This window comes from Pleurodeles waltl, chromosome 9 (genome assembly GCF_031143425.1).
Source record: "Pleurodeles waltl isolate 20211129_DDA chromosome 9, aPleWal1.hap1.20221129, whole genome shotgun sequence".
In the NCBI taxonomy this organism is placed as follows: domain Eukaryota; kingdom Metazoa; phylum Chordata; class Amphibia; order Caudata; family Salamandridae; genus Pleurodeles; species Pleurodeles waltl.
In genome coordinates, this window is record NC_090448.1 from 122,515,375 (window position 1) to 122,536,989 (window position 21,615).

Sequence of the window (21,615 nt, forward strand, 5' to 3'; positions counted from 1 at the left end):
AAAGCTAAGGTGGCTATAAGACTAGAAAAGAAGTGTTACCTGAATCAAAAGCCAGTACGCAAATAAAGCAAAAAGAGGGAGACAATGGAACCTGCTCATGAGTGTTAAAATTTTTATAAATTATACAGTTGTTTGTTTAATAGTTGTTCATACAATTTGCTAATATAGTTGATGCAGTTCTGCGTTATTAAATTGTTTGTTGTAATAAACATTTTAGAGTTATTTTTGATTTCTTTACTTAATACTTTATGTTATAATAGTATTGTACTATTCATTAAACATGCCAGTTCCATATTCAGAGACTGTAAATATGGAGCTGCATGTACATGTATCTCTATGGTAGTATGCACATATTGTGTTCTACAGACACTTGGGGGGAGGTCATTAAGAACCTGGCAGTCTCATAACCACCATGTTCGCGGATGGTGGTTGCACCGACCGCCAAGTTTTAACTGTGGTGGATGGGCCGTAGTGGGACCGTCAGCACTGCCAGGATCAGAAATACCAGCAGTCTGGCGGTTGTGAGGGCCCTAATCCACCAAGGCAGTGCTGCCCTGGGTATTACGACCTCGTTCTCCTCCACAAATTCATGGCAGTAGCACCGTCATGAAAAGGCTGGTGAAAAATGGGTGCAGTTTGTTTTTTCTTTCTATGCAATAGAGATGTCTCACCTGTGCAGTCAGTAACTTCCCCACCACACTATGCATACTGCTGAGGCAGTGTCCTTTTACACCCTACACACTGGTTATCTTCATGCAAGGTCTCAAGGGAGAGGTCAGTCTCTCCCCTTAGTCTAGTAGTGGGGATCAGGGCTGGCTATAGCACTGGTGGCGCCCGGTGCAGCAATCTTTTTTGGCACCCCTGCGCCCCATGAACACCTCCCCGGATTCCTTCACTGCCGGCAAAAGTAACCCTCGTCTCTACATAGCCACTGGAAAAAATGCCGATCTCTCTCTCTCTAGCAAAAACATTAACCACATAAGTTACCATGACACTTTAATAGCTTCCTGAAGTCTGGACGTACAAGGAACTTTTCAGCAGGTTAAATTACAAGTTTCATGAGTAATTGCTAAATACAGCACCCCCCTGAGGTCAGCGCCCCCACATCCAGGTCAGTACCTGATGCAGCCGCAACGGTCGCACCGCCCTAAAGCCGGCCCGGGTGGGGATTGTACGATGTAAATATTGTAATAAAGGAAAATGAAAATTCTTTCTGTAAAGTATTTTTATGATCTCACATGAGTCTTGCAGGATCCTAATAAAAAGAAAAAGGTAGCGAAAATCTGGTGCATATAAATTATATCTATTATAACAGGATATGTTGAGTGAAAATGCAAATTCCATTATAAAAGTATGGTCTCCTGAGGCACTAGTGAACACAAACCAGCAAACACTGCCCCCATACAGCACACTCAGAGGACTGTGCAAGGCTGTGAGTATTTATGTATGGGAGCATCAGAAGGAGAGAAAAGTGGTACAGAGTACAAATGACATACATAATGAAAGCATAGGGTAGTTCAGAAAAGAGCTTTATCAATCAATCAATCAATCAATCATGGTATTTATAAAGCGCGCTATGTACCCGTCAGGGTTTCGAGGCGCTGGGGGGGGGGGCGCTGCTGGATTAGCGGTCGAAGAGCCAGGTCTTGAGGAGCCTTCTGAATGTGAGGAGGTCCTGGGTCTGGCGAAGAGATGTGGGGAGAGAGTTCCAGGTCTTGGCGGCGAGGAAGGAGAAGGATCTGCCGCCGGATGTCTTGCGCTGGATTCGGGGTACGATGGCGAGGGCGAGGTTGGCGGATCGGAGTTGACGTGTTGGCGTGTAGAAGTTGAGTCTGGTGTTGAGGTAGGAGGGTCCGGTGTTGTGAAGTGCCTTGTGAGCGTGGGTCAGGAGTTTGAAGGTTATCCTCTTGTCTACCGGGAGCCAGTGGAGTTCCTTTAGGTGAGGGGAGATGTGACTTCGGCGAGGTATGTTGAGGATCAGTCGGGCGGAGGCATTTTGGATACGTTGGAGGCGTTTGATGTCTTTGGTTGGTATGCCTGTGTAGAGTGCGTTGCCGTAGTCAAGTCTGCTGCTGACGAGGGCCTGGGTCACCGTCTTTCTGGTTTCTGTTGGAATCCACTTGAAGATTCTGCGGAGCATTCGAAGGGTGTTGAAACAGGAGGAGGAGACGGCGCTGACCTGTTTGGACATGGTGAGGGCGGAGTCCAGGATGAAGCCGAGGTTTCTTGCGTGGCTGGCAGGGGTGGGTGGGAGTCCGAGGACGGAGGGCCACCATGAGTCGTTCCAGGCCGAGGGAGTGCGTCCGAGGATGAGGACTTCCGTCTTGTCGGAGTTGAGTTTCAGGCGGCTGTTGTTCATCCAATCGGCGATGGATTTTAGTCCCTCGTGGAGGTTTGTTTTGGCGGTGAGCGGGTCTTTGGTCAGGGAGAGGATGAGCTGGGTATCGTCGGCGTAGGAGATGATGCTGAGGTGGTGTTGGCGGGCCAGTTGAGCGAGGGGGGCCATGTAGACGTTGAACAACGTGGGACTGAGGGAGGATCCTTGGGGGACGCCGCAGATGAGGTTGGTGGCTTTGGAGCGGAAAGGGGAGAGACGGACTCTCTGCGTTCTGTCGGAGAGGAAGGATGAGATCCAGTGGAGGGCTTTATCTTGGATGCCGGCTTCTTGGAGGCGGGTCAGTAGGGTGCGGTGGCAGACGGTGTCAAAAGCGGCTGATAGGTCGAGGAGGATGAGGGCTGAGGTTTCGCCGTTGTCCATTTGATGTCTGATGTCATCTGTGGCGGCGAGGAGGGCAGTCTCAGTGCTGTGGTTTCGTCTGAATCCGGATTGTGAGGGGTCCTGTTATCAATTAACACTTTGAACAGTTGTATGTTTTTAAACTTCTGAAAAATCATCTGAATTGGCTTATGTATTCAAAATTAATGCTTTTTAAATACATTTAAATTATTTTGTTAATACTGTAACTTTTCTATTTTGTTCACTTTTCTATTTTGTTCTCCATTATGTGTGTGTGTGTGTGTGTGTGTGTGTATATATATATATATATATATATATATATATATATATACATACACACTAAAAAGCCAAAGGTTACAGGGACGTTACAGTTAGAGTCTCATTTTAAATGTACCAAACCATAGAAATTTAGCAGTTATAGTAGAGTTATCTCAAGTAACTATAACTCGTGCCCTACGGTAACTATAACTCACACCCCCGCCATGCACAGTTTGTTGGACAAAAAGTTTACAGCAAATATTAAATTGATATTATCAATGTTGTTATCAAAGATATAATGAGTGCTGTAATTTGTGCAGCAATTAGCAGTACATGGCGAGGGCCAGAGTTACAGTTACCTTAGGGCACGCCCCTCACACATTTAATTTCATTATGGCACCGGGGAGCCTGCGCTTGTTTTATTTTAAAAAACATTTGCCCGGATTCACAACCCCATCATGAATTTGTGGCAAAACATTTTTGAAAAGTGATTTTTAGCCCCGGGGTTATCCCTGTAGAACACCACCACCAGAGCTGAGGGCTCAGGGTGTCCATACCCTGGCCCCTTTCCTTTATTTTTAACCTTTTTTTAGGGACTCAGCTGAAGCTGAGTCTCAACATGGCTGCCAACACTTTCTTGTGGAAGTGGTGGCAGCCAATCAAATCTCAGTACCAGATCGGTAGGGGTCATAAATCCTTCACATCCTTATATATACACATTTGGATTTTCTTTCACTTCTCAAAAATTACTGATTGGTTTTACACCAAATAACAAAGAGGGCTCTTTCTGAACAGAGAGCTACCTTCCTGTCAAAGTTGGTGTAATTCTTTCCAGTTATTTGGGCGCTATTGCTGTTCAAAATCCCTATGGAAAAATGAATGGGAAAAATGTGTTTTGGGAGCCCCCTTTTTCTCAGCCCGACTTGATGGTTCACCCCAAAATTTTCCACACAGCAGCTGAAGTGAGTGGAAATGTTTTGAGGGAAAATTTTGTGAAGATTCATCAACCAGCGCCAAAGATACAGGTAAAACAAAAAACTATTTTTCTAAAGAAACTAGGTTCTAACTATAACTACCTAGTAGCGACCGCCAGTCTAGGCATATATATATATATATATGGGAATTGCTCAGCATACCAAAAACTATGGCCCTCATGAACTCCATCCATTCAGGAGCACCCCAACTCCTCAACCTACAAAGTGAGGAGATCAGCCACCAGCTCACCACTATCCTCAATGCCCCATCACCACAAGCCACCTTCCTCACACCTGGAACCACTCAGAGGTCAGACCCCTCCTCAAGAAATCCTCTGCAGACCCTAGCAACCTCCAGAACTACCGCTCCATCTCACGGCTCCCATTTTCTTTCCAAAGTACTGGAGAAAGCCACCAACCTCCAACTCACTGAACACCTGGAGAGAAACAACCTGCTAGACCCCTTCCAATCAGGACTCAGAGCCAACCACAGCACCGAGACGGCCCTGATCATCAAAAAGACGACATCTGCTCCCTACTGGACAGAGGAGAATCTGCCACCCTCATCCTCTTCGACCTCTCCACAGCTTTCAACACTGTCTCCCACCACACACTCATAAAGTGACTACACCAAATCAGAATAAAAGACAATGCCCTGATATGGATTACATTCTTACATATATATGTGTGTCTGTATCTTAATAGTTTACATCACCATTTACATAAAATTCTTCTTACTAATTTTTCAAGTTTAATAAACCTTCCCCATAGTAAGGTATATGGAAAAGTACACATGTTTATTTAACTGTAAAATGTATTGTATGTATTTATTTCAAATGTACAAAATAAAAATGCAGCACTGTTAACTCTACTTTGAACTAAACATTTATTTAATTTATGTGTATTCATTTAAATGATATATATTTCTAATATTTAGAAATAATCCCACCTAAAATTAATATATTAACTATTATTAAAAGTGATGTATGAATTAATATCAATGAAATTATATTTTAACACAGATTAATGTTACATCAATCTTTAATTTAAAAAGGTTAATACATAGGTTAAAATCAAATGTATATGCTTTATTTCTATTTAAAACATGAAATTACATGCATTTATATTTTTAACAATTTTAAAAAATGTACTTTAATTGTTTTAGCACAATTTCCTACAGGAATTTTAAGTCCCGGCCTCCATTATATTCAATGGGATTATACTACAGAATCAGTAGTTAGCCATGCATCTTGCAGGACTTACTACTGCCGGCTTGACTCACTACAGCCGGTCAGTCCCAAAACTTCTCCAAACTTATGGTTCTTCTTCCAGAATGTCTTTGGAGGTCCTTTGGGAATCCACAGCTCACCCCAAGGCTCCAGAAGCTCTGAGTTGCTCCTTGAGGGTTAGGACTCCAACTCCCAGAATGTACCTGGTTCAAATCCAAAAATGACCACTAGCCACTGGTCAGCTGATCAGTTCCTTCATATTTTGATGCCGGGGAATCTGGTTTGCTGTTTTTCACCTGTAGCAAGCAGGGAGTCTCTTCTTGAACCAGTTGAAAACAGGCAAAGCCCCTTTCATGGTGAAGCCTAAGTGTGCAGCTGGTGCAGTCCTTCAGAATGCAGTGTCCAGGTGCAAGTCAGGGTGCCAGCAGGGCAGTCCACCTACTGTTGTGGCTAAAAATCCTTAACACACCCCTCTCCTGCCCTCTCTTAACCTAATCAAGGGGACATCTGGTTGTCTGACTTTGCAGGAAATGGGAGAGGTCCTGAGTTTGCTCCAAATGTCTTTCCCTCCTTTGAAGACGAGTTTGGCTGCTCACCCCTCATCCTGTTTCACCATCTGCTGAGGAAGATCTCCTACCCAAGGCACTTCCTTTGTTCTCAGCCCAGGACCCTTCACACCTCATCAAGGCAGCCTGACCAGGCTCCCAGAGGCTGTCCAGTCAGAGAAGGGCACTACAGAGCTGATATTGGCAACTTTCAGGTAGAGTTATTAAACTCTTTCGCTGAACTAGTTATATTAAATTCAACAATGGCAAGTTGTTGCATTTATGACAAACTTGACATATGTATCTCCTTTGGAGACTTTATGAATTAAAAAAAGTCCACCCATGTTAGCCTAAGAAGCCCATTCCTACAGTGGGGATAAAACGATTTTGGCTATTTTTCCTCACCAGGGCTAATAAACCAATTTTTATAAGGTACTTGCTTATAGTTACATAGCACCCAGCCCTAGGGGCACTTAGGGCACACCTTCAGGGTGACTTATATGTAAAGATAAGGTAGTTTAAGCCTTTTGGAAGTACTTTTAGTTCCAAAGATGAATTTGCAGATAACTTTACTTTAAAATGGGGATTTGGCACACAGCAGCGCAGCAAGTCACACCTTGCTGAGCTGCCCTGTGTCAAAATGGAAGGGTAGGGATGCACCCTATCTATGGCATATGCCGCATTCCTGTCTTTTACTCCTGTGCTGGTGCCATTTAGGCACCAGCACAGGGGTAAGGTAAGGTAAGGCAGGCACCCTTACACTTGGTGCACCGATGTCTGCGTTGTAGGCAGGATTATCTGTCTGCAGGGAGTGGCACCTTTCTGCACAAAAACAATCCTGGGAGGCTTTTTCCTCTTTCTATGTGTGCTGCAGAATGCTTCACACATAGAAAGTGCAATAAATGAGGCAAAATAAACATAATTCTCCTTGTTGGTTCATTCCTTGGTTTACAGGCTCTTGTAAATCTGGGGATGGATCCATCAAAATCCATGGGTGTTGCATGGGAAAACACACCGCAACACTCACTGAATGCATCCCTGGTACAGAGTAAAGCAGCGTAGCGATTTGCATTGCCTTGCCTCACTCTATATCTATGAGACCATTCAAAGCCATGTAAAGTAGCTTTGGGTGGCCTTAAAGATATGGTTGAGAGATTTGACTCATTGTGTCTGAATTAGAAGTCAAAATCCTACAGTGGGATATTGCTGCAAGCTGCAGCCACCACAGTTCTATCGAATCTGGATAGCCACTGGGTGACATCCCACTAAAGTACTTTGCTATGGCAAAAAAACTCTGAGTGGGAGAAGTTCAAATTTCATGTCCGATGAAATCCTTGTGTTGCACAGCTAATTTTCACTCCTTTGCCTAGCCAAGATTTTTACCTTCAGACTTAGATTTTGTTATAAGCCACAACATACTCCAGTAGGGCAATCCTGAAGCTGTATCCAACAATGCCGTGTTAAACTCAGACTTAAGGTCCCACTGACACTCTGGAGGTCTTGAAAACCCAAATGATCTCAGTACCATCTTTTCGGAGTGCCTAGAGCACCTCCTCTGGCTAATTTCTAAGGATCCCAGGAGGTCAAGGGCAGCACCTAGGAGACAGGACTCCTGATACAGAGGCCACCAGCAGGTCCAGTCCAGTTCCAGTTGCTGTTGGACATTTGGGCACTTCAGGAAAGAGACCTCTTGCAGCTTCTTCTGCACCAGTAGCCACAAAGGAGGTCAGACAAGTGACCCTCGAAGTCTACTTCTTTGTCCTGGTTACAAATTGGAGCAGGTCCATCCCTTCAGGTCTCTTTAAAGGTCTCACACAGCAGGGGCAGTCCTTCTGTTCTCCGGCAGATCCAGGAAGCGTTATGAGAAACTCAATATGAGGTCCACTTTTGTACAGTTGAGTAGCCACTGTGTGGTGATGGCTCTTTGACACTCCCTAATCAATAAGGAAAAAGTTCCAGGGGGAACTTTACCTATGTTTTCAGCACATTCTGATTGCTTTACTGCAAATTGGCCTAGAATGCTCTAAATCCAAGCTAGCACAGGCCTTCTGCCCTTGGAGGGAGCTTGTGTGCCAGTCCGAGGTGTGTTAAGGAAATGAGGAAATGAGTAGTCAGTCACCTCCTGCAAAGCTACACCAAAGTGATTCTGGGACTAGGTGACTACCATGTGTCCGGAGATGTGTTCCAGGTTTCTCCTTACACTAACCTAGGAATGGGCAGGTGTCACCTCTGCTCCTTTTAAGGTAATTTTGTGTAATCTCCCCAGCTGCCTTCTCTTAACTGGTAGGGATCATATGCCCCACACCCAGCTCATCTTGTCCCCAGTCTATGCCATTGTCTTGCTCTAGGAGCAATGGTCATACCTCCCTAGGGTCATGCAGAGGTTGCTGCTGACAGTGTAATACAAATCAGCTTTCAGGAGATTCAGGTATGTACATGGTACCTTCTAAAAAACAGTTATTAAAATTCCAACTTCACCAATGAATTGGAATTTTAATAAATAATAAAAAATATTTGTTGAGCCATTTCTATAGCTTGCCCAACCCCAAAATAGCAAAATGATTTCAATAATTTGCGCTCTAATTTTCTTCATAAGATTGACAGAGGCTTACACAGTAAAAATAGCTTTCTCTGCTTGTCACTGTAGGGACACAACAACTTTAAATGTCTATGATCCACTTTTAAATATAATGCAACATAGTTTTTGGGTGACTAGGCATACTTAGAGGTGACTTTATTTTTTAAAAGGAAGGCCTTTTCCATGTCACAAGGTTATTTTGACCAGTTGCAATGCAGGTTTAAACTGCAGCAGTCAGGCAACAATGGTAGGCCTGAAGTATTATTTTCATTTGTTCCAGCAGTGGATGGCACAATAAGTCAAGGATGTCCTCACAGATCAAGCATGTTGCTTCACCTCTCCCTCAGACATTGTGGGGCAAGGGTAAGACCTCCTTCAATAAAATCCTGCCACATGCTTTACTTCAACACATATAGTAGATGAAGGTCCAGGCAAGAATCTAAACTAACCTGTCCTTGAATCTGCATTGAAGCCCTCTTCAGTAAACAGCCAGATACTGAACGTGTCTAATCTCAGTGGAGGTTCTCACCACTCTAATACAAGATTTACAACATTGGATAATTTCTAGCAATGCCAATGAAAACCAAGATATTGCCTCCGAATAGTTTTTAACTTCATTGTCTATTTTGTGAATTCATGAATGACAAATTAAGCTAAGGTCTAGTCTAGATTTACCACGCCTTACAATAATTAGACAGGTTGTCGAAAAAATTTGAATGACATGTTCTAGAACAAGCTCAAACATACATCGAAGCCTGATCATCTATATTCTTGTCTGAAAAAAAGCAAGTAGAGCTTGAGATAGTCAATTATGATTGATGACTGGTACCATATAATGATGAATGACTCATGAACAACATGTATTTATGATTCGAATAGTGTATTAAGGTTGGAATTAATGGTTCTTATCGATATTGTAGACATATTAGAAGTCTGAATATTAGATATTGTCCTGGAAAAAATATTGCATTGTGTTTTCTTCTGGTTGTTTTTGTATATTACAGTGCTTGTGATCATCACTGAGATGGACTCTCAGAAATAAGACAGCAAAATGACAATACAAATATGCAAAACATATGTGTTAGCTAGAGATAGGTTGGACTTCAGGGAACACTGAATGACAAGCCTTTTCCTGTCACTGGCATGGGGAGAAAATGTGCTTTACAATTTGGTTTTCTGCACTTTGTAGGCAGGGTTTCTAATGGTGGCCTCTGGTTATGAATGTCACAAGTCCAAGGTTTTACAGTCAAAGTTAATTTTTAACCTATTTAGGCATAGCTGATAATTGCTCCCAAACAAATGTATGTCAAGTCAGTTTGTGTTATACGATTGAAGACACAAATATGGAGGAATAGCAGTAGGTCTAGTTTAACCTTTAGGTGCAAAACAGTACTTAAATATTAATAGTTTATAATATAGTAGAAAAGAACTTACCATAAGTAGGGTCACCATCTGTCAAGAATATAATCAAGGAAAAACGTCTTCCCATCTGCTGTTCATTAGAAAGTTTGTCATTGAGTAATTTTGTTGCCATGAGCAGTGCTTCATTGATATTTGTTGCTGAAAAGGAATAATGGTATAACACGTCAATGGAAGATAGTAGTGTGTTTGACAGTATGAACAACTGATGGCCAGTAGAAATTTGCAGGATAGCAATAATATAAAAGTCAGTGGCATGGCAAATTCCCCTACAGCCCCCCCCAAGCTCCCCTCTCAGCACAGAACCTGGCCTGAGTGAGTCTGGAGGACGGGACCCTTCCATGTTCCCTCCAGTTTTGTTACGCCACTGCTCAAAGTTTACTGCTGACATTTACTGCTGGTGTTTACCAAATCTAAGTTGTTAGCTGCGGGATCTGTTGCATTCAAGTTCAAAGAATCTGACCACCAATTTAACTGGACTGTGTTTGTGCCTTGGAAGCTGTGCATTTTATTACTATGATAAAATGTAGGGAGGAACTTTGATAATTTGTGAGAAACATAAGTTGTTTTTCATTCTCACGTAGATTGGATACTTCAATATTACCTGAAAGTGTTCTTATAATACTGACGAGTTCTGCAGAAAGGAGAAGTATGTTCTTTGTCTATCCAGAGCCTTTGGTTCCAAAGCATGTCATCCATATGACAAGTATGTCAATTTACCAATTGTCTATGCTAAAGAAGGTGCTACCTCCACTGTAGAAATCCAGTGTGGCCATACAGCCTAAGTTGGCTGGGAATATTATTTTTGAACATGGAACACCTTTTGAATGTGGTCCCATTGTTGAACTGGCTCTGGTACCCTCTGATACTCTACAGAAATATGCCTGGAAAATGATCTACTGGACTTCAAGGTGAAGAGAAAAGCTGACCTGACCTAGAGGACAAGCACAATGCCCATATGAGTCAGACATGTTTAGAATGACTCGAGTAGACAGCCAGCCCAGGATCCAAATTTATATTCAAGCCCATATGGATCCAATACAAGAGCAACAACTGTTCTGGCACACAAAAGAATTAAAGACATTTTAAAGAAAATAAGTGACTGTGATCACTGATAAATCTCAGCTTCTCTTCAGCCTGCTCCATGTTCACTAACCCAGTGGTTAGTAGCTAATGCCTAGGCCTCTGAATCCATAGTTTACTGGAGAGACAGCCTTTAGTCTACTCCCTCTGGAACTTGAGGATATTCCCTTTACCCCCTCTGAGTAGGAGCCATGCCTTTGTCTCATCAGTAGGAGTCTGTCATCATTGGATCCATCACCATACAACTTACAGTCCTAAATATATCTTGGTTGCAATGTCTGGTGGCACCCACACCTACAAGTGGATTTATCTTCATAGTGCCCTGTTTTGAGCACATATATATTTATATTCCGACAATTTGGCATTTAGTTTTCTTCCCTGTCGCTGAGGTTTTGGGCATCTTCCTGTAACTAATACTGCCAATACCCATTCTATAGCCTTACAAGCAAACAGGGACATGTGAAATATCTATAAAACACTTATGCCATCACTTTAAATGAAAACCTAGGGCCTGATACACAAAAGTAAACAAACGCGTTTTGTAAGTTTACTATTTTTTTGGTATTCCCAAACTCCAAATTTAATGTTACTATTGGTTAGAACAGAGAAATTCACACATAAAAAATTGGATGAGCCTATCTTTTTATTGTGTAGTCTAGCAGTCATAAAATTATTATTTGCAAATTTAGACTTGTAAGGTCTGATTCTCAAAGGTAAACTTACAGTTTTGTGAAAAGTGTACGATTTTTTGCAATTTACAAAGGAATATTACAAGTAGTATCTTTACAACTTCCAAGCCTCAGTACTCATGGCAGAGACTCTGCACATAAAAAGATAGGCAGTCGTAAAGATACTACTTGTAAAATTCCTTTGCGAATGGCACAAAATTGTAAACTTACTCAAAAGTGTATTTTACCTTTGTGAATCGGCCCTGTAGTTTGTGAATACCAAAAAATAGCAAACCTACACAAAAGTGTACGTTATTTTTGTGCCCTAGGTCCCTAAATCTCATAATCTGCAATACACCATCAAGTTGTTATGTGGACTCAGGAAGGGATTAGTGCTATTGCACCACCATGGTGACTTTAAATCAAATGTGAATTTCATCTTCCAAAAAAGTGACTGCTTGCTATCCTTCCATATATAAAGCATATATTTTCTCGTAAGAACTGAGCCATATGCACACCACTTCTCGTTACCTACATTGACAGTAAGCTTTGAAATATAGGCTTTGGCATTCTTCAAATTTCGAGAAGTGGCCTTGACCAATGACTCTTTTCAAACAGTAATGTCACTGCTAAATATTACAAAATTGAAGTAATCGTCTTCGTGAAGGTCTTCTGATATTTTCAGAAATACATCTTTAGTCAGAAAAGTAAGAACTCAGCTACATACACAGCACTTATCCTTACCTCCATTGACAGTAAGCTTTGAAATATAGGCTTTGGCGTCCTTCACATTTTGAGAAGTGGCCTTGACCAAGGACTCTTTCCAAACAGTAATGTCACTGCTAAATATTACAAAATTGAAGTAATCGTCTTCGCGAAGGTCTTCTGATATTTTCAGAAAGGCATCTTTAGTCTGAAAAAAATGGTGAAACATCTTTGAACGGAGGCATACTTGCTATAACTCATCTATAAAAACATTGAGACATAGCATCTGCACTGAAAATGTTTCACTGAGCAGTACTTTCTATTTGATTTCCATGATGCGATAACTTGGAAACACATACATTTTCTACCCCCTGGAACATCTAAATGTATATAACTTTGGACCTCATTACGACATTGGTGGACCCACCATGGAAACGCCAAAGCCGAGGGGAGGACGCCACCATTATATTTGTGGTGTCCACCCTACTACAATGTTCCTGCCGGGCTGCCTGGTGGGAGCATTGTAATAGAGTGTTCCCACCGGTCAGTCCGGCAGGATCAGTGCTACAGTGTAAGACTATGCACCCTTAAGGGAGCCAAGTCCTATACCATAGCACAAAGGGGGCCGACCAGGATCCTCAGAATGCGCACTGTCTGCAAAGCAGACAATGCACATTTCAACGGTGCTGGGCAGGGGGTCTCCTGCCCTGCCTATGCCATAGGTGTGGGCAGTGCAGGGACCCTTCTGTGGCCCTCAGCACTGACTTTGCACCATCCTTTTTTCATGGAGTGGTCCCGGCCATGAAAATGATGACAGATATTGAGGTTGTAATCAGCCACACTGAGTTCAGTGTCGCCATAACTGGTTACAACTCCAACTACCACAACCTCGCCAGGATTCATGATCCCGGCAGTGGTTTCCTGATGGTCCAATCGGCAGGGTTGTAATCTGGCATTCAGACCACCAGGAGTGCAGCGGTCCGAACACCACCAAGGGTTTTGGCAGTCCTTGGACTGCCAAACATGTAATGGGGCTATTTGTCTCTATAATAAAAGTCAAAACTGAAATAATGCATTTGCGTGGATGTCAATTCAACAAAATGTCAGTGGTAGAGGGAGTGGCAACTGATGACAACTCAGAAAGTGACCACAAGTGACAAATGACTATGAGTGCCAGATCAATACAGGTCTTAGAACAGATAACAACCTAATTCAGTGCAACCCTTATAAAAAGGTGAAGCAGCTATGATATACCACAGGAAGAGCCATGGTATTTCAGAGGTTCAGCAGTCAATTCTCCAAGTTCAGTAACCATGTGCCCAATGTTAGCCCACCACGCCTAAACTCAGTGATCAAATGCACATGCAATTCCAGCTGTTGCAAAGAGTGCGCAAGGGCACTGCCCCACTACCACCATCATGTCACACGTAGAAGCTGAGCTGCTCTGTGTAGCTTTGTTTGACAGAAATGTAAACAGATAAAATGACAGATCTGTCAGCTCATCTTTTGTCATTTCTGAGTCCTCTGTAGGTGATAATGCAAAATGAGCAGCCTCACAGTGGTGGGCACACATGGAGCGATCCATCCATGCACTGTGCAGGAGTAAACACGTTTTTCATTTCAGCCTCCTTGGCACATTGGTAATCCACTAAATATACTAAGTATGCCATGTGCAGTGTTCACATATGAAAGCTAGGCACCTATTTGGGTGGTTAATTGTTTTCAATCACGTCACCCTATTAGAAGATATGATACAATGGAAGTGAAGAAGAAGTTGTCCTGTGGCCTACACTGTCTTCTGATGTGGCTGACAGAATCATAAAGCTGTTCATGTGGTCATGAACATACTAGTGACCCCATAGGAAATATGATTGAAGAAATGTGACGAAAGAAGCACATGGATCGTATATTTCCACCTGGTATAATTTAATGGCAGAGATATGGACAGAAGGGTTACATGTGTGTGTGTGCTGATGTGTAGATGCGTGAGGTGGGGTAGGGTGTGTGTTTTATCTATTAACAAGGACGAGGGTGTTCCACAGTGGCTCAGGTATCTGCACCATAATTTCTTTATACCAAATATGTATATTCTGTAAATATTAGCGTTTAAATGATCTGCCTCTTCCACATTACCTTATCACAGGATGAGAGCCAGGAACAAAATTTGTGTTTGGATAGTTGTGAAATGCACAGCACATCCTCAAATTCAGATGAGCCCATTCACATATAGTATTTGTGAGATTTTATTAAGTTAACGTTAAAGCATTATTTGTGGAAGTAGGGGTCTTTAGACATTAATTCAGGTGGAAAGACAATTCTGTAAACTGTTACATTTCAGATGGCTAAGCCATGTTGAGTTGGCTCAGCTCCATTGCCTTAGTACATAATGCTCTTGGCTCTCCACTTCCTTCTTACTGATTGCCACTGGATATGCTGGCTCTTCTTTGGCCTGTTTTCACTAGTCTCTACGTAGATGTTATAGGATCGTATTCAATTTTGTTACAGTCTTACAAGGTACACCTCTTTATTACAAACTTTAAATGTCCTACTGTTTGCATAATGTGACAATGCCTACTTCTTTTTCTCATTTGTTTCACACTAACTATGGAGATAGCAGGACGTAGAAGCAGATGACCCAGGCAATCATAGTTAAGACACGTATCTCCAAATAACCAGTGCATCTGGGGCATAATGGATAATTCTCATGCCAGAGCCATATGTTGCATGTGGCTGACTACCAAAACCCTGTTGTTCCAACCATGGCAAAGAGATAATTGTGGGAATTGCAGGTGGAAGTTCCAGATCTTAAAGTACCATGATCTAAAGTACCACCATGAAGTGAGAACATTTCCTACAGAAAATATAATAAAAATCATGTAGTTTACTGTTTGTGATATGGAGAATTGCATTTACATTTTAAAGTGCCCCTGTGGTCTTGAGCATGTGGGGAAAACATGCAGGAAAGTAAAACAGAGGTGTTGGACCTGGCCCTTTTTGCAGGGTCATCCCTAAACTGTATGCCTCCATCCTCCTATTTTTTCTGACCAGTTTTGTTGGCTTTAGGACTCTGGGCACTTTGCCACTGCTAATCAGGGCTAAAGAGCATATGCACTCTGTCTAAATTATATTGGTGATTGGTCTCTCTATGATTGACATATTTGATTTAATAGTAACTCCCTAGAGTAGTGCACCATGTATGTCCAGGGCCTGTAAATCAAATGCTACTAGTGGGTCTGCAGCACTGATTGTGCCACCTACATGAGTACTCCTGTAAACATGTTTCAGACCTGCCACTGCAGTGTCTGTGTGTGCAGTTTTGAACTGCCAGTTCGACCTGGCAAGTGCACCCACTTGCCAGGCCAAAATCTTCCCTTTTACTACATATAGGTCACTCCTAAGGTAGCCCCAAGGCAGCCCTAGGGGCAGAGCACAGTGTATTTAAAAGGTAGAACATGTACTGGTGTGTTTTACATGTCCTGATAGTGAAATACTGCAACATTTGTTTTTCATTATTGTAAGGCCTATCTCTCCCATAGGTTAACACGGGAATTGCCTTGAAATATTGTTGGAGTGTAATTTTCCATTAGGAGCGGATAGAGATGTGAAGTTTGGGGTCTCTGAACTCACAATTTAAAAAAACATCTTTTGGTGAAGTTGGTTTTTAGATTGTAAGTTTGAAAATGCCACTTTTAGAAAGTTGGCAAATTCTTGCTTAACCATTCTGTGCCTCTGCGTGTCAACAGGAATACACATCTGGGTCAGGCTGTTAGTGAATGTATTCTAGACAGTCACACAAAGGGTGCTGAGGTGTGCACTGCATTTCCTCATGGGTCTTCCTGGGCTAGAGTGGCAGGACGAGCTGACACCTGTATCGAAATAGGGCTGTGTCTGCCCTTATACAAAGCAGTCTCTAACCCACTGGAGTGTGTCTGGGGCCAGAGCAAGAAAGGCAGGGTGATGTGCACTACAAAGACTTTCCTTTGAAGTCCTTTGAAGTTTGCCTACCTTAAAGGCAGAAATGAGTATAAGTACTGGACTTATAAGATCACAACTTCAGAACACATTCTGGACTGAGGATATTCTGCCAGGAAGAAGAGCTAGTTGCAGTATGAGGGAATGCCACTCTGCCTGTTGCTTTGCTATGCTGGCCTGCTGCTTGCTGCTTTTGTCCTGCAAGTAAAAGGACTGGACGTTTCTTTCTCTATCCTGCTTTCCATGGTTCTCCAAGGGCTTGAACTGAGCTTGCCTCCTGTTAGAAGTCTCAGGGACATCAAAGAGTTCATCTGCCAGCACCTGGACGGGACTGTCTTGCTGAGAGTCTTGACTTGCTAATGGGTGCCAAATCTAGTCTCTGGGCCCTTGGAAGTGAGTTCTGGTGAAATCAAGAAGAAATCAAGTGCATCACCTTCAGAGCGACTTCGGAACTGGAACTGCTGTTTGACTCCACACTACTGCCTGCACCAGGAGCCATGGTCTCCGCTGAGTGCTACGACCGTGACAGAAGCCACAGGCCCGACACCACCACAGCACCTCCGAAGTCCCACCACAGCATGATTCCTGAGTGCTGTGTCCCCGATGTCCAGGACACCTGACTCCACACAGCTCCTGTGGCCCTGTGGTGAGATCGCAACACTGCGAAGTTGAAGCCGCAATTCTTGACCTGCTGGATTCATTGACTCCACTGGATCATAAGGAACGGAAGCCTCACCACCGACACTGCATGACCTCCCCTGCACAAGTAAGGAATGACGCCTCACCTCCCCTGCTGTGCAGTAAAGAACCGATGCCTTACCTCCTTGTAGCAGTAAGGAACTGACGCCGCACCAGCAACACCTCACCTCCTCAACTCCATGCAACTTCTTTGGTTCATCGTTTTCAAAGGTACTATACCTGGAAGTCCATGCACCTCAGTGATCGGCCCACACTCCCTTGTGAGTGGAATTGGACTGTTGGGAACAACCCTGTCAATGATATTGCGATTGCTCCATTTGGAGCTATTGTTTGTCTAAGAGCTATACTGAAGTTTAATCTTTGAAAATGTTTAACTTTGCTTGTGTATGTTGGATGTTTTATTCAGATAAATATTGTGTATTTTTCTAAACTGATGTGGATTAATTATGTAGTGTTTTTACTGTGTTGCTGTGTGTAGGTACAAATACTTTACACATTACCTCTGAGATAAGCCTGCCTGCTTGTGCCAAGCCACCAAGGGGGTGAGCAGGGGTTATCTTAGCTGTGCCGCTCCCTTACCCTGACTAGAGTGAGGGTCCCTAATTGGACAGAGTGCAAACAAGAGACCCCATTTCTAACATTGCTGATCAGCAGTGAGGATAGGACTTGTATTTGTACTTCTCATACTATGCTTCGTGTACACTACTTCCATATCATAGACCATTACGTGCCAAAATACTGTTTTCCTTTTTCCCTCATTTGGTAATTTTTTCTAGAAGTTACTCCCACTTCATCTTCATCAACTTGGAACTCTATGTGGTTGTTGCACCTGTGAAGCCATGACAGAATGGAAATTAACTTCTGCCACCTAAACATCTAAACCATGAAGGAGTTGAGAGTTTTCTGCAAGGAGAGGGGGCTGGCTGTGAAAGGAGATCCACAAGGCTGGATCTTGAGACAGATCTGTATTGTTATGAAGAAACATGCTAGGTAGCAACACCCTCAAATGACTCTGGGGAGGACTCTGAGGGGAAAAACTCTTCTGGAAGTGTAAAAATTGTAAGGCATTGGCACCTCCTGGGGGATCCCAAACCAGAATTTCCAAGTGGGCAATGGCCCTAAGGAAAAAACAGAGGAGGGGGACAAATGATTTTGCAGAGACTCTAGAGGAGAGAGGGGAGCCCACAGAGAGGGAATCCCCTGCTAGATCTACTGCTGGGAGCAGTGTCTCCTCCCACACCCTATCCCCTGAGAAGTTCAAAGACAGAGAGGCTGAAAGGGACCTGCAGCTGGCACAGCCAGATACAGAGAAGAAAGGAGCTAAGGCTGACGTAGCCCGAGCGGAGGAGAGGAGGGCTGAGGCAGAGAGAGCCTTAGCCAGGAAAAGGAAATAATATTAGTTCATGAGCTGAAGTTGAGAGAGCTGGAGCTGGAAGCCAGGAAGGCTGAGTTCAACTCAGATGGTGGCAGTGAAAGTACCATATCGAGTAATGAAGAAAAGGTCCACATACCAAGAGACTTGGGGGGGTCATTATGACCCCGGCAGTCGGCGATAATGCGGCAGTAGTACTGCCAACAGTCTGGCGGTACTTACCGCCACATCATGACACTGGGGGGGTTGGCTGAAGCCAACCCGCCAATGTACCACTTCGACCACCATGGCGGTAACAGCTGTCGGGCTGGAGATAACCATCTCCAGCCCGGTGGCCGCCGTTGTGCCGCTGGCAGGATTATGACCCCGCCTACCGCCATGGTTTTTGTGGCTTTCCTAACGCCATGGAATCCATTCCCTGTCACTGATAGGTGGCCCCCACCTCTCCAAAGACCCCAGCAACCCCCCACCCCTCCAAACACCCTCCCACCACCCCTACATCCATGACCCCATTCATACACACACACGCACGCAGACACACTCATTCACACATAGTTACACGCATGCATACATCCAATCACAAACACATCCGCACACAGTTCAAAACATACACGCAGACACGCGTTACGATTTCTATACATACACGCACTCACACCTTCATACATTCACGCATGCAATCAACATTCAAAATACCTGCAACCATGCACACACATACATACATGCACACACCCCCACACACACACACCAAACATCCCCCTCCCCTGTCAGAGACCAGACTTACTTGGATCCAGGGGGTCTTCCGGCAGGAGACGGGACAGTGCGCTGCTACCGCCAGCAGCGCCCGCCAGCAGAACACCGCCAGGCAGTATGATTTCTCATAATATGGCTGGCCGCGGTCTACTGGCGTGGCGCTGCTGGTGGTAGCAGCTCCACCTTACCGCCACTCTCCAGTATGACCACAGCCGGATTTCCGCCCTTCTTGTGCTAACAGACGTATAGTGCTAAAGAAACTAATTCATGGCGCAGAAGAATTCATTAAGCGTCCTCTATGGACGGACATGCTGAGTTCCTTTCTTGATTGATTTTCTTTGAAATGTATTTACCTGCAAACTGGATTGGAAGGATTATGTGCTTACGTAAAAGCACATAGTGGATGTTGAATATTAGTGAATGGATAAATAAATATTTGAATATCACTATATCACTGCAATCATTAATTAAAATTGTATGGAAGCACAGCTAAGACTTAGAGGCCATAATTTAAGAAAAGTGGTGCTGCATCTATTGCAGCGCCACTTTTCTTGCGCCCCTTAGCACCCCCTACCGCTACCATGTGCACGCCATATTTAATATACGGCGCACCATAGTGCAGAGTAGGGGCAATAGCGTCAAAATTCTTGTCACAAATGATGTACTATGCAGGATTAGCATCAAAGTTTTGGCAGTTTTGCTGCTCTGTGCAGGCGTTAAAAATAGCCACTAGAAATGGCACAATGCAATCTGTTAGATTCGCCTGCGCCATTTTTACAGTCTCCCTGACAGGGAAACACCCCCCTTGCATACATAACGCCTGATGCAGGCATGATGTGGCCCAAGGGGTTAAAAAGTGGCACAATGCTTTCATAGAGCGACTTTGCAAATATGGCACAGTGAATTTTGCCTCGTTGGGACACATTAGCATCATAAAAAATGACATTGATGTGACGCAATGAAGTCCTCTTAAATCTGGGCCAGAGAGTATGGATGAGTGCATGGTGAAATTCCTGTAAGGCACAACGATGTTATTTTCTTTTCTTTCTTAAAGTTAAAGAGTTTTACTGTAGGTCAGTTTGCCTATGGACAAGCATTATATAACGGCAGTTTTGGTGCTAATTACAAAACGCTATTGGAAATTGTATTCTTAATTGTTGTAAACTTATGGTAGTCAAATCGAGTGCCTTCCTCACTTTTACAAGAATTATGAGTATACCCCTAGGGAGGAACACAGGAAAAACTTTAAAAAATGGCAGTGTGCATTGTCCTCCCCCAGGTAGCCTCTTGTGATTTCACCATATGAGTGGGGTGGTTTCTATGTAGCATTTCAGGAAACTTAGTGTTGGTAGCAGGTTTCTGCTGTGAAACTTGAATGTGGCATATAATCGTTGCAGCAAAGACAGTACTCACTTTCCTCTCCCCGCCGATATGCAGTCTGTGGAATTCGACTCACAACTGTGAATCAAGTTGTTACTATGTTTTAGAGTGCTTGGTTGGAGGGGAGGGATCTGATGTATGTGTTTTGCCCAGACCTGTGAAAAGAGCCTGTATTGTCAGTTTTTCACCTGCCATTCTGTTTGTCCATCGTTTGTGCGTTGAAGCCTTTCTAGTGTCATGTATGTAGAGATGAGTTGTTAAAGTGGAAATATCAAGAGTGCCCTTTGATAACTACCTTTTAAATCTATAGCATTTTGATCAATTTCTTTATGAAAAGCAGTGGAAATTTGTCATATTCAACTGATATTTAATGTTTTCTCGTGGGATGAACCCCTTGCAATATTTTGATCTGATCGCTGTGCTCACGTGTTTAGTACAATGCGGTACAAGCGCTTACACCCCACCATTTTCCAATTTTAATATTTTCCTCTATGCGCAATTTCATATATAGCATCAAATACACCGACAGTTCAAATGCACGTGCATAGAATCAAAATAACATGGACAACCTAAGACAAAGACACAGAGGCATATCTGCAATTACACAAGCTGCCTTATCCTGCAGAATTGAACAACCACACCAGCTGCCTTTGCTTTTATCTATAGGTCTTATGGAGCAATTCTTCTAATTATAAACGTCAAATCCACAGGTATGCATTGTTATTCAGGACCTCCCTTTACTGGTCAATGTTTCTTTGACTCTGTTTGCTCCACGCCCACCCAGTGCATCCTCACCTTCAACCCTACTACAGTAAAGCTGGTGCCCCTTGATCTTGGATGTCTACCAGTATCTTCATTCAGCCTGTACTCCTCTTCACAACATCCTTCTCAAGGTGATATGCTCAGGATGTTAACTTTACAATTTCCTCCAATAACCTCTTATCGAGTTGGCCCACATCCGAACTGCATAGTCACTTTTGTGCAGCATTACTACCTGCCCTCTGATGGAGCAGGTGGCCGAACCCAGACTCTGACAACATTGTTTTTGTGCTGTGTTTTTTAACTGTGCTCCGTCTGCCACTGTGAAGTCTATGGCTAACGGACCTTCTCATGCCATTGCACAGCACTAAATCCAGGAATGGACTGCAGTTTTGCTTTCTCCCTCATAGGGTCAGATGGTGGAAACACTTAGGCCTTCCCCACTCAATAATTCCCAGCACTACATAGAAGGCCATTGAAGGTTTAG

The 21,615-nt window shown here is 43.4% G+C and overlaps 1 protein-coding gene across 2 annotated transcripts in view; it reads right to left on the bottom strand.

The window, feature by feature from the left end:
- Positions 1 to 21,615, bottom strand: part of LOC138259003 (inter-alpha-trypsin inhibitor heavy chain H3-like) — a 534,612-nt gene that overhangs the window by 347,996 nt on the left and 165,001 nt on the right. For both annotated transcript variants that reach the window (XM_069206380.1, XM_069206378.1), the window contains 2 exons: positions 12,236 to 12,404; positions 9,756 to 9,881 (listed from right to left, as the gene is read on the bottom strand). In XM_069206380.1, the coding sequence (XP_069062481.1) occupies positions 9,756 to 9,881; positions 12,236 to 12,404 (295 nt within the window). The remainder of the gene's footprint in view (positions 1 to 9,755; positions 9,882 to 12,235; positions 12,405 to 21,615) is intronic.